This window comes from Mytilus galloprovincialis, chromosome 10 (genome assembly GCF_965363235.1).
Source record: "Mytilus galloprovincialis chromosome 10, xbMytGall1.hap1.1, whole genome shotgun sequence".
Classification (NCBI taxonomy): domain Eukaryota; kingdom Metazoa; phylum Mollusca; class Bivalvia; order Mytilida; family Mytilidae; genus Mytilus; species Mytilus galloprovincialis.
In genome coordinates this window covers 57,392,201-57,406,194 of record NC_134847.1, presented here as the reverse complement: position 1 = coordinate 57,406,194, position 13,994 = coordinate 57,392,201, and the positions used below count along the sequence as shown (strand labels likewise).

General features: G+C 31.4%; 1 protein-coding gene across 3 annotated transcripts in view; it reads left to right on the top strand.

The window, feature by feature from the left end:
- LOC143047933 (protein kinase C-binding protein NELL1-like) overlaps positions 1-13,725 on the top strand; it is a 112,336-nt gene extending 98,611 nt beyond the window's left edge. For all 3 annotated transcript variants that reach the window (XM_076221290.1, XM_076221289.1, XM_076221291.1), the window contains 5 exons: positions 5,660-5,776; positions 6,456-6,538; positions 7,044-7,214; positions 10,519-10,755; positions 11,396-13,725. In XM_076221290.1, the coding sequence (XP_076077405.1) occupies positions 5,660-5,776; positions 6,456-6,538; positions 7,044-7,214; positions 10,519-10,755; positions 11,396-11,476 (689 nt within the window). In that variant the 3' untranslated portion in view covers positions 11,477-13,725. The remainder of the gene's footprint in view (positions 1-5,659; positions 5,777-6,455; positions 6,539-7,043; positions 7,215-10,518; positions 10,756-11,395) is intronic.
- The last annotated feature ends 269 nt before the right edge of the window (positions 13,726-13,994 follow it).

Sequence of the window (13,994 nt, the reverse complement as noted above, 5' to 3'; positions counted from 1 at the left end):
TGCTGCCCCAGAATTAGTAATTTTAAGGAAATTTTGCAGTTTTTATACGACCGCAAAATTTGAAAAATTTTTCGTCGTATATTGCTATCACGTTGGCGTCGTCGTCGTCGTCGTCGTCGTCGTCCGAATACTTTTAGTTTTCGCACTCTAACTTTAGTAAAAGTGAATAGAAATCTATGAAATTTTAACACAAGGTTTATGACCACAAAAGGAAGGTTGGGATTGATTTTGGGAGTTTTAGTCCCAACATTTTAGGAATTAGGGGCCAAAAAGGGCCCAAATAAGCATTTTCTTGGTTTTCGCACTATAACTTTAGTTGAAGTAAATAGAAATCTATGAAATTTTGACATAAGGTTTATGACCACAAAAGAAAGGTTGGGATTGATTTTGGGAGTTTTGGTTCCAACAGTTTAGGAATTAGGGGCCAAAAAAGGGCCCAAATAAGCATTATTCTTGGTTTTCGCACAATAACTTTAGTTTAAGTAAATAAAAATCAATGAAATTTTAACACAAGGTTTATGACCACAAAAGGAAGGTTGGGATTGATTTTTGGAGTTGAGGTCACAACAGTTTATGAACTAGGGGCCAAAAAGGGGCCCAAATAAGCATTATTTTTGGTTTTTGCACCATAACTTTAGTATAAGTAAATAGAAATCTATGAAATTTAAACACAAGGTTTATGACCATAAAAGGAAGGTTGGGTTTGATTTTGGGAGTTTTGGTCCTTACAGTTTAGGAATAAGGGGCCCAAAGGGTCCAAAATTGAACTTTGTGTGATTTCATCAAAAATTGAATAATTGGGGTTCTTTGATATGCCGAATCTAACTATGTATGTAGATTCTTAAATTTTGGTCCCGTTTTCAAATTGGTCTACATTAAGATCCAAAGGGTCCAAAATTAAACTTAGTTTGATTTTAACAAAAATTGAATCCTTGGGGTTCTTTGATATGCTGAATTTAAAAATGTACTTAGATTTTTAATTATTGGCCTAGTTTTCAAGTTGGTCCAAATGGGGGTCCAAAATTAAACTTTGTTTGATTTCATCAAAAATTGAATAAATGGGTTCTTTGATATGCCAAATCTAACTGTGTATGTAGATTCTTAATTTTTGGTCCAGTTTTCAAATTGGTCTACATTAAGGTCCAAAGGGTCCAAAATTAAACCAAGTTTGATTTTAACAAAAATTAAATTCTTGGGCTTATTTGATATGCTTTATCTAAATATGTACTTTGATTTTTGATTATGGGCCCAGTTTTCAAGTTGGTCCAAATCAGGATTCCATATCAAGTATTGTGCAATAGCAAGAAATTTTCAATTGCACAGTATTGCACAATAGCAAGAAATATCTAATTGCACAATATTGTGCAATAGCAATTAATTTTCAATTGGAGTTATCTTTCTTTGTATAGAATAGTAGTTGATAATATATGTTGGACATTTGCCAGACATGACTATGATGTCATTTTCTATTTTTATTTGCCAATAACTTTATGTAAATAACTTCATTGGAAATTTGCCAATATAAAATGTTGCTGATGAAGTTTTTTTTATTGTTTTATACAATAAACAATGTATATTCACTTTTACTACCAACCAATCTTTACCATTCAGTGATAACAAGCACTTTATTTTACATTTTAATATTTTATGATGTATTTAAAAGAGTAGTTATTGTTGCAAACTCCATTAGAAATTTGACTTGATATCAGTTTTGGAAAAAAGGGAAACGGGGATGTGAAAAAAGGGGGGGGGGGGTAAATTTTTCTCATTTCAGATTTCATAAATAAAAAGAAAATTTTTCAAACATTTTTTTGAGAGGATTAATATTCAACAGCATAGTGAATTGCTAAAAGGCAAAAACAAACTTTTAAGTTCATTAGACCACATTCATTCTGTGTCAGAAACCTATGCTGTGTCAACTATTTAATTTTAGATTTAAAAAGTTGGAAGAAGAAATCTTTAATTGTAAAATTTGTAAAATCTTGACATTTGTTTTGTGTAAAAAAACACCATGTAATGTCAAAAATTTGATCACAATCCAAATTCAGAGCTGTATCACGCTTGAATGTTTTGTCCATACTTGCCCCAACTGTTCAGGGTTCGACCTCTGCGGTCGTATAAAGCTGCGCCCTGCGGAGCACCTGGTTGGTTATTATCTTGAATATTATAATAGATAGAGATAAACTGTAAACAGCAATAATGTTCAGCAAAGTAAGATCTACAAATAAGTCAAATGACCAAAATTGTCAATTGACCCCTTAAGGAGTTATTGCCCTTTATAGTTAATTTTTAGCATTTTTCATAAATTTTTGTAAATTTTTAGAAAAAATTTTCCACTGTAATTACTGGGCCAAGTTCATTATAGATAGAGATAATTGTAGCAACAAGAATGTTCAGTAAAGTAAGATCTACAAACACGTCACCATCACCAAAACACAATTATGTCATGAATTTATCTGTGTCCATTGTTTAATATGCACATAGACCAAGGTGAGCGACACAGGCTCTTGAGAGCCTCTAGTTTAAAATGGCTGGATTCGTCCCTGTAGTATGACTTTCTGTCATCACAATATTGAGATTTGCATTTCAAAATATTGTAGACCTCCCTATAAAATAAAAGTAATTTTCAAGCACTTCATATATTTTTATTGCATATGATATATAATTGCTACTCACACTTTTGAAGGTTATGTTTATGCAAAATATAATAAGGTCAAAAATACCCTTTCCAATTCAGAACTAATAAAATATAAAATTTCTATATAAATATACATTTTGATAATAAATTTTTCATTTCTTTATAATTTACGTTTACTTTGAGTTACTTATGATAAAATTTATGAAGTTGAATCATAAAACTTTATTTAAACAATAAGTTATGACGTTTTCATACAGATAAAATTATTGTTGAAGTGGTATATATCTAATATAGTAATGAAGTGTTTTGTCTATAAATCATGTAAATATTGTATGTTAATATGCATCTGTCTTCCAGAAATCAAATTAGAAAGTATAATTCTGCCGAATATGTCTGTATATTATGAGATATGGACAGTAATTCAATAAGACAGCAACCCAAAAACAACACAAGACCATAGTCATCAAAAGATCAACAATAGACAGCAACCCAAAAACAACACAAGACCATAGTCATCTAGAGATCAACAATAGACAAATGTTCATACAATATGTCAAGTTCAAATTTAATTCTCTTTCAATAAAAGTTAACTAAAATAGAAAAAAGAGTATCAGGTTAAACAGCAGTTTTCAGATTATATTTCAAAGACTTTTAAAAGATTTTATTAAATGCAAAACCGAATGCTGGTAAAAGTGATCGGTATGACAAAATTTAGATGTTTCAAGAAATTTCTGAAAATCTGACAATTTCCAATACACGTCCCTAGGTAAACTCAAATTAGGACAGAAGAATCCACTTTTAAGGCCAAGCTGAGAATACAGTACCGCTGTTATCTCGTTATTAGTTGGTATGAACCTAATCATCATTCAAATCTTTATAGGAGTTATTGCCCTTTAATGATTATTTCTGCATTTGTGGTGAAACCTATAGTGCATAGATATATAAAATGTAATCAGGGAAGCTTATCAGCAAGTCAAGATCTACTACTAAGTTGACAGTCCACTACTTAATAAAGTTATTGCCCTTTAAATTCTGATTGTTTTTAATGGCGCTATTATTTTGAAAAACTAAAGTAACTACTAAATGAAAAGAAACCTTAAACAGCAAAATGATCAGCTGAACAAAATGTACACATAAGTAATTGTCAGATAAATCTTCATAATAGTTATTGCTTTAAATGATAATTTGTACCAATTTTATATGTATTTTACCAAAACTATTCAAGAAAATCACCAAAAATGAACAAAAAACAAATATGGTAGACAGTAACCATTGATATGCACTGGATTACAGAATAATAGCTTGGGGCAGTCACATGAAGAATGTGGCAGGCTTTACTTTTACATGATGGTAAAATAAATCTCTAAACATAACTGAAATTAGGAGTAATTTGTATTTAATGACAGTCTTTTAAAAATATGGAGATGTGGTACTATTCCCAACTGTACTGCTTTCAAAAAAAGGAAAAAACTATGCTATATAGTCCACAATAAAAGGCCCTCACATAAAAAAGTTGAAACAATTCAATTAAGAAAACTAACAGCTTAATTTATATCAAAATAAACTACTAAGAACAAATATGACAGAGACATGAACCAACAACAACCACTGAAATACAGGCTCCTGACTTGGGACAGGCACACAAAGAATGTGTTGGGTTGAACATGTTTGTGCCTGCCAACATTTCAAAATATCGATAAGTTCATTTAACATTTGTTTACATTGAGTGTATTTAAACTTATGGGCTTTGTAAACAACATATCCACTAAAATCATGATATTCCATTTTTGATATGAAGCAGAGCCAAATATCCTAACCAAATCTTTGCATCTATGAAATAATTTGGTATACTGGTTACCAATTTTTAATCCATCTTGGACTAGTGTTGAATGACCATTTTGTACCCTTTGGTAATTCTTTAAAAAAAATACTATCAATTTTTACATACTTATGGAACTAATTTTTTTTATTAAGTCATAGCTGGTATTTGAAAATTATCAACTGGAGTTTTGGCTTCTCCACTGTATATATTCTACAGGTGCTTTTGGTGTTCAAAAAAATTTGCTGAAAAATTTACAAATTACTGCAAAATTGAATAGTAATTTTTTACAAGAATCTATGTCAGACTATTTAAAGTATAACATGGTACTACATTTTGTAGTATCTTCAGTTCCTTGATCTGGTTTGTATAGGTGACCTAGTACATTAAGTATTATGTAAGGCATTATCCTTGAAGAGGTAAAAATTACAGGGAAATGGACCTATAAACTAATTAAATATATTAGCAAATGGAAATATTAATAGTTTTATATCTGATAATAATTTGTATCTTTTGGAGTTTTTTTGCTACTAAATCATTACATATTACAGTTTTTTGTATGATTGCTAATTACTGATTGTCAAGCTATTGGTAAATGCAATATATCATGCATTTAAAGACAATTCTATTCCAGAGGTCCCACTGAGACACAGCATAACTGTTCTCCCAATCTCCACCCCCCAAACCATACTCCTTAAAACGAAAATAAAGAAATGAAATAAAATGGGTTTTAGTATTTGCAGCAATGATGAATACATTTATAAGAAGGAAAGAATACTGAAAGATTGACATCAACACAAAGAGAGATAACTCTATTTTAAAATCGGTAATCATGATCTATCAGAAAGCTCAGTATTACAGTACATATAGTTCATTAAGTCACAATTCTTTCATAATTACCTAGCTAAAGTATAGATAACAATTGTTTGTCAAATATGACCAGTGAAGATAGTACTTGTATACAGTATGTGATACTTTTCTTTCCTTTTTATAATGAGATCAATTTACGTGGTTTAGTTTTCCCAGGGACTTTCTATACTTATTACGTCCCTGGATTTCCAGTGTTGTATTAAGATCCCAGAAAATACAGAATTCATAGTAGAACTCTTTGAAAATTACAAATCAAACAGTATGAGTTCAATAAACTAAATACCAACATACATATGATTTTTTAACTGTGAAAATATTTTCTATACAAACAGATGTGAACGAATGTCAAGGAGAAGGAAGTGGTCATACATGTCACATGAGCACAACATGTGTCAACACAGAAGGAGGCTACACATGTGCTTGTCAGATTGGAATGCCATGTATTAATGGTAATAGTATAAATTAATCATTATGCTGATGTTGTAAAAGAAACAGAATTTTCAGTGGCCAATTCATTTTATTTTCATTGGAAACCATTGGAAAACTTTACATGTTTAAAATAAAACACTTGTAAGCCCCACCTAGGGGCATTATGTTTTTTTCAGTCTGTGCATCAGTTTGAGATAGCAATTATGTGATGCAATTCAAACAAAATAACTAACAGCCTAACATAACAAAACTAATATCACAGACATGGACTAACTGTAATAATCACTGAACGACTGGCTACTGACTAGTGACAGGCACAGACATGGACTAACTATAATAATCATTGAACGACTGGCTACTGACTAGTGACAGGCACATAACAAAACTAATATCACAGACATGGACTCACTATAATAATCACTGAACAACTGGTTACTGACTAGTGACAGCACATAAAGAAAGTGTGCTGATTTAAAAACATGCTCAACCTTCACTCTTAACTGAGACCTTGGTGTAACAAAACAATATAACAACATATTAACTCTAAAAATCAGTTGAAAAAGGTCAGAAACTCTGCTATTTTCAACTCTATGATACACTTCTCAAACCAGTTACGAGAACATTTTGTAATATAAAAGTAAAAACTTACAGATTTAATATTGGATAAAATCATGTTTCCTCACTATATATATTTGTCAGATTGTATGAGGAATGGTGAATACCACAGAAATAATAGTGTATGGACAGATGAAGAGGATAAATGCATACAATGTCTATGTCAGGTAAATATGTCTTTACAATGTATGTGTTTGTTGATACACAGTGCTAATGTCAGGTAGGGATACTAGGTAGATGAATAGTGCATATGTAAAGTATGGAGATTATATGTTCATAAATACTATGCTAATGTCAGGCAGGAAGACAATGAATATTCACTAACAATGTCAGGTAGGGAAACTTTTTGTATACACAGGGACAGGACCAATGTCCATTAAGAAGATTATGTCTATATATTATATTAAAGCCAATGTCAGGTAGGACATCGTATCCAAAAGGAAGCTTCTGGTAATGTGGCATCTTTAGCATTAAAATTGTTGTTTTTAAATAGTGGTCTCTTTTAACATAATGATTTACATGATTATAACTGTTTAGATTTAGAAATAAACTAGTAAGAGGTGATTATAAGGTACAAATGTACTGTCGTTTTGCTTCCTTAGATAAAATTTGAAATAGAGAATGTAAACATGGAAATTTCAATTATTTTTGTACATTATTTATGTTTTTTAGAATGGTGTGACAAGTTGTCATAAGAAGCCATGTGACTGTTCAGCAGCCGACGTTGACTTTGAATGTTGTCGCCATTGTGATGAGAGCTCTAAATGTCAACATCAGGAAGTGCCAATTTTCTTAAAGAATGGCGAGCGCTGGATCTTCCAGTGTCAGACTTGTGAATGCTTGGTAAATATTTAATCTTAAAGAATGGCCAGCACTGGATCTTCCAGTGTCAAGACTTGTGAATGCTTAGTAAATATTTAATCTTAAAGAATGGCTAGCCCTGGATCTTCCAGTGTCAGACTTGTGAATGCTTAGTAAATATTTAATCTTAAAGAATGGCAAGCCCTGGATCTTCCAGTGTCAGACTTGTGAATGCTTGGTAAATATTTAATCTTAAAGAATGGCGAGCCCTGGATCTTCCAGTGTCAGACTTGTGAATACTTGGTAAATATTTAATCTTAAAGAATGGTAAGCGCTGGATCTTCCAGTGTCAGACTTGTGAATGCTTAGTAAATATTTAATCTTAAAGAATTAAAAACACACTGGATCTTCCAGTGTCAGACTTGTGAATGCTTAGTAAATATTTAATCTTAAAGAATGGCGAGCCCTGGATCTTCCAGTGTCAGACTTGTGAATGCTTGGTAAATATTTAATCTTAAAGAATGGCGAGCCCTGGATCTTCCAGTGTCAGACTTGTGAATACTTGGTAAATATTTAATCTTAAAGAATGGTAAGCGCTGGATCTTCCAGTGTCAGACTTGTGAATGCTTAGTAAATATTTAATCTTAAAGAATTAAAAACACACTGGATCTTCCCGTGTCAGACTTGTGAATGCTTGGTAAATATTTAATCTTAAAGAATGGTAAGCGCTGGATCTTCCAGTGTCAGACTTGTGAATGCTTAGTAAATATTTAATCTTAAAGAATTAAAAACACACTGGATCTTCCAGTGTCAGACTTGTGAATGCTTAGTAAATATTTAATCTTAAAGAATTAAAAACACACTGGATCTTCCCGTGTCAGACTTGTGAATGCTTGGTAAATATTTAATCTTAAAGAATTAAAAACACACTGGATCTTCCAGTGTCAGACTTGTGAATGCTTGGTAAATATTTAATCTTAAAGAATGGTAAGCGCTGGATCTTCCTGTGTCAAGACTTGTGAATGCTTAGTAAATATTTAATCTTAAAGAATTAAAAACACACTGGATCTTCCAGTGTCAGACTTGTGAATGATTAGTAAATATTTAATCTTAAAGAATTAAAAACACACTGGATCTTCCCGTGTCAGACTTGTGAATGCTTGGTAATATTTGATCTTAAAGAATGGTAAGCACTGGATCTTCCTGTGTCAAGACTTGTGAATGCTTAGTAAATATTTAATCTTAAAGAATTAAAAACACACTGGATCTTCCAGTGTCAGACTTGTGAATGCTTAGTAAATATTTAATCTTAAAGAATTAAAAACACACTGGATCTTCCAGTGTCAGACTTGTGAATGCTTAGTAAATATTTAATCTTAAAGAATTAAAAACACACTGGATCTTCCAGTGTCAGACTTGTGAATGCTTAGAAAATATTTTATCTTAAAGAATTAAAAACACACTGGATCTTCCCGTGTCAAACTTGTGAATGCTTGGTAAATATTTAATCTTAAAGAATGGTAAGCGCTGGATCTTCCTGTGTCAAGACTTGTGAATGCTTAGTAAATATTTAATCTTAAAGAATTAAAAACACACTGGATCTTCCAGTGTCAGACTTGTGAATGCTTAGTAAATATTTAATCTTAAAGAATTAAAAACACACTGGATCTTCCCGTGTCAGACTTGTGAATGCTTGGTAATATTTGATCTTAAAGAATGGTAAGCGCTGGATCTTCCTGTGTCAAGACTTGTGACCCCCCATTACATGAATGTTTATCTTGATTTTATATTATGTAACCTCTATTGAACTGTGAAACTGTTAAAACAACACTAGTGACCAATACAGAATACAGAAAACCAATAAATGTTAAATGGACAAATAATAACAAATAATGCCCAAGTTAAACAATATGACTGATTTATTTTGTAACTAGCAACTTAATCAATACAATCCAATAGACAACTGTTTGATAATTTAATAATCTTTGATTATTTTGTTACATATTGTTAACAAATAAAGACTTAATTAATGAATAATTAACATATGTGCCTTTTGACCTTTTTTATTCAATTTAACATGTTGGTATTTCAACTTTATTTATTTGTGCGTACATGTAACTGATGATTCTTTTGTAGAAGAAATGTGCCACTGGCATACAAACGTATAAGGCTGGTATCTTTGAGTTTTTTTTTAAATTTAAGTCGATTTTGAAATTTTTCAGAAATACTACAAATTAAAATACACAGGAGTTCATCGGCAATACCTAATAAAAAAACTAGTACACAGAATAAAGCACATATGGAGTATCACGGGTTCATCGACAATACCTAATTTAAAAAACTAGTACACAGAATAAAGCACATATGGAGTATCACGGGTTCATCAACAATACCTAATTTAAAAAACTAGTACACAGAATAAAGCACTTATGGAGTATCATGGGTTCATCGACAATACCTAATTTAAAAAATTAGTACACAGAATAAAGCACATATGGAGTATATTATGATACTTAACAAAATTTTATTTTGAATTTAGCTTAAATTAAGAGAGTTTTTGTTTTTAGACAACATGTACAAATAAACATTTTTGTAAGTGTTTGTCCAAGACTCCAAGATATTTACTGGAACGAAATATATTTTTGAAATTCATTGAAAAACAAATCCCAGCCAAAAACATAGAATCATATGACACTTTGAAAATTAATCAAGTGTTAAGTTCAGCTCTCAGATTTTACAATGTAAAGTTTTTTTTTTTATAATAGATAAAAAGATAAGACATTGGTCAAATTATGGCCTTTATTGATTTACCATTTATTTGACAGATCTACCCATATTATAACAGTTGAACATTTAGGCTTGGTAAGAAGTCAGGTTGCATGTAGAAAGTATTCTCACACCAAATCACCATATTGTAAGAAAATGTTTGAAATTGTCATGTGTTGTCTCCCTTTGCTCATCTTTTCTTAGCTGAATTTTATGAATTACCTACAACATATATGTCCTTAATATGAATGTATTATTTGCTGCCTGGCATTAAGCAGCCACTTGGCTTTAAAAACTTAACACCACAGAATAATACAAAAAAAATGATAAGAAAATAATACTGTTGAATTAGAATATTTTGCATAAATTGTGATTGGATATTCTGGTTTTGCAAAAGTTGAAATCACACTTTTAATTTTTTTTTATTGTATAATATGTTTGCAGCATTTTCTAAAATTGCAATGATTTATTATATATGTAAACACTTTTGTGGTCATTGTTCAAAATTCACAGAAATAAATGAAATTCTGAATTTATGGTAATGATTTTTTTACATGTTTGTGCTTTTCTGTCCCTACAGGATGGTGAAATAGATTGTTGGCCTTTGACCTGTCCTAAAGTAGCATGTCACACTACTATTCAAGAACCAGGAGACTGTTGTCCAAGATGTGTTGAGGATAATCCATGTCTCAGTTTTATACATGAAACAGGAGGGGCAGATAACTCTGCATCATCTTGTCTATACAAGGGTCATAGATATACACATGGTGACAACTGGGTGTTGAGAGAAGATGCATGTACTTCTTGTGAATGTAAAGTAAGTATTGGAAATATGTATTTAAAATGATAAGATGTAGGATATATACATGTATGTTAAAGAACACTAACACCTTATGTACTGTAGAGACAATGTCACATTATTTGTCACAATGTGCATCTGTGATCCCTGTATAATGAGCATTATTGGAATCTCGCAGGCAATTTGCATAGAGTGTATTAAAAAGCTTCTTATGGTGAGATTTGGCCAGATTAACTTTAATGCTTCTTATTTGGTGTTTTATGTCCACCATTACAGGTTGAATTAGGGTCGCTTCAAGATTCTCACAATAAAAATTCTTGGTTCACAAACAATCTTATGACAAAATCTGATTGTAAGTCATGAGCAATTAAGTATACTATACTTATGGTCAAATAAAATCAAAAGATTTTTTGTGAAACTGATCACTGGTGCAGTTAAATTGGTATCGTTAATTTGATTACTAAGAACAAATGTTACTCTTAAATTTTTCAAAATCTATAAATGACTTGTGTTGATAAAAAAAAAAAACATATTAATTTACAAAAATTGAAATAATTTGTATACTACAAATTCAGGTTAATAAATTCAGCCAGTTTGTTCCACTTGGTATAAATCTGTTTCAGACATAAGTAACATTAATCCACTGTTTTGTTTATAGGCTGGACATATTTGCTGCTTGTTTAACCACACATGTACATCTTTACCAGAGGAATATCACAACTCATTTACACTTACTTAGCTGACCATGACATGATATAACCATAGGGTGTTAGCTGGAGGATTATATAGACTGTCAGAAGAAGTCAATGAGTTCTAGTAGAAATTTATGTAATAATTACTAAAAGAGAGTCAATACTATTCCTTACTTGTAGTGCTATCACAGCTTTTTTCAAGGATTTGAATGTTGCTCCAATGTAGTAAGCTTAAAGTAGAATGTCCATTGTCAAGAAAATATGGTGATACAATGTATTGATATTAGATATGATCATCGGTTTATTTTTTTGTAGCGATTAACCTGTTTCTCAATCTAGAACAACATAAGAAAGGTGGACTCTGTGTTTATTATAGGCATTCAACATAAGAAGCACTAACTTTATCATCAATAGTACTGAGTATAAAGCTAGATATAATGTATTCAGTGTCATTACCTAACTTTAGGTACATGTCTCTGGTTTCTTAAGTGATGTCTGTAGGAATAGATTTAGGAAAATATCACAGCTTTTTAAAGAGTCATTTTAGAATGGGGTTTGGTCCATTTCATAGTTTATATGAGTGTCATTGGTAGAAACAGCTTTGTGTACATATCATTGGTTTCTTATGTGTTGTCTGTAGGACAGACTTTAGGTAGATATCAAGGCTTTCTTGAGTGTTATAAGAAGGACAGCCTTTAGGTACATATCATGGCTTTCTTGAGTGTCATTAATAGGACTGGATTTAGGTAGATATCAAGGCTTTCTTGAGTGTTATAAGTAGGACAGGCTTTAGGTACATATCATATCTTTCTTAAGTGTCATTAGTAGGACAGGCTTTATGTACATATCATGGTTTTCTTAAGTGTCATCAGTAGAACAGGCTTTAGGTACATATCATGGCTTTCTTAAGTGTCACCAGTAGGACAGGCTTTAGGTACATATCATGGCTTACCTAAGTGTCATCAGTGTGACAGGCTTAGGTACATATCATGGCTTTCTTGAGTATCATCAGTAGGACCGGCTTTAGGTACATATCATGGCTTACCTAAGTGTCATCAGTGTGACAGGCTTAGGTACATATCATGGCTTTCTTGAGTATCATCAATAGGACAGGCTTTAGGTACATATCATGGCTTTCTTGAGTATCATCAGTAGGACTGGCTTTAGATACATATCATGGCTTTTTTAAGTGTCATCAGTGTGACAGGCTTTAGGTAGATACCATGGCTTTCTTAAGTGTCATCAGTGGGAACATTTTTGAGTTAATGGCTTTGAGTCTGTTGACTGACTTTGGTTAAATACCAGGCTTTCTTTAAAATGGTCCAATCATTGGGACTGCCATTAGTTTGAATATGAATTAATTTCATTAGATTTATGTACAATTCATTATTTGTTATACTAATGTCAGTAATGTTACTTGATAAAAATATCATATGCATATGGTGTTGTTATCACAAATAGAATCAAATTCATAACAGTGTGGTCAATGGTAAAACGTTTGTTAGTAATTATACTGAAAAACTAACCTATAACTTGCTTGTTGTTAGCGATGATTTTATGCTCACTCAGTCTATCAGAGGCCTTCCAGTGGGGATTTAAATAATCACTTGTTACACATTTCGATACATAAAAGGAAACTTCTTTTCACAAAGCTTTAAAGGAAATTTCCGACAAGATAAAAATTAAAAGATGACATAATTCGACAAATCGCAATTGTAAGCCGTCGGAAAAAAATAATCAATCAACACATGCATTGCAACTTTTAAGGCCAGATAAGTCATTTTTTCTGAAAGAACATTCGATATCATATTATGAAAATATAGTCAAAACATAACAAAAACACAAGTAAAGGATGTGTAAGTATTTAATGTAAATCAAAACACAAAGGTAATTCCTGATTAGTATTTCAAATTATTTTATTTAGGCGTTGAGAACCTTTGGTGACCCCACAGTTTAAATGTTTATACTAAGGACGACATGAGCAATTCGCGTTATAGAGGAACGTTCACCTAATCTGTCCCAGTTAATGGGACTATTGAAGACCGCAAATCAATGGCCACAGCTACACTGTTATGAATTTGATTCTAAATACAAGTCTAAGATAGTGCATATTTCATCTGCTTTGAAGAATCATTCATTAATTGTTGTAAAATTCTAAGTAGGATTTAGCCATATTAACTGGATAATTCTAGCAATTCATTGTGAACTATAATATTCACATTTTTCAGCGAGAATGAGCAGTAAGATTATATCCTAAAACAGCCAAAAAACACCAATACTTTTTATTAGTCACTATTTTAAAGAAAAGCAGGAAGTTTTCATAGAATATTCCTGAAATTTAAGAGTTATAGAATACAGAGTTTCTTGTTGTCATATCAGAAATAGATTGATTATATTGTAAATGATATAGTTTGTATTTATTTCATTTTCGTGTGAATACGATATTTAATGCAACCACTTTTGCATAAAGTTGTAAGCCAAAGATTTATGTATCTCAAATTCTATGCATTTATTGCAGCCTTTCATACAAAAGGTGCTTTTACTGAGTCATGATATAACAGTACG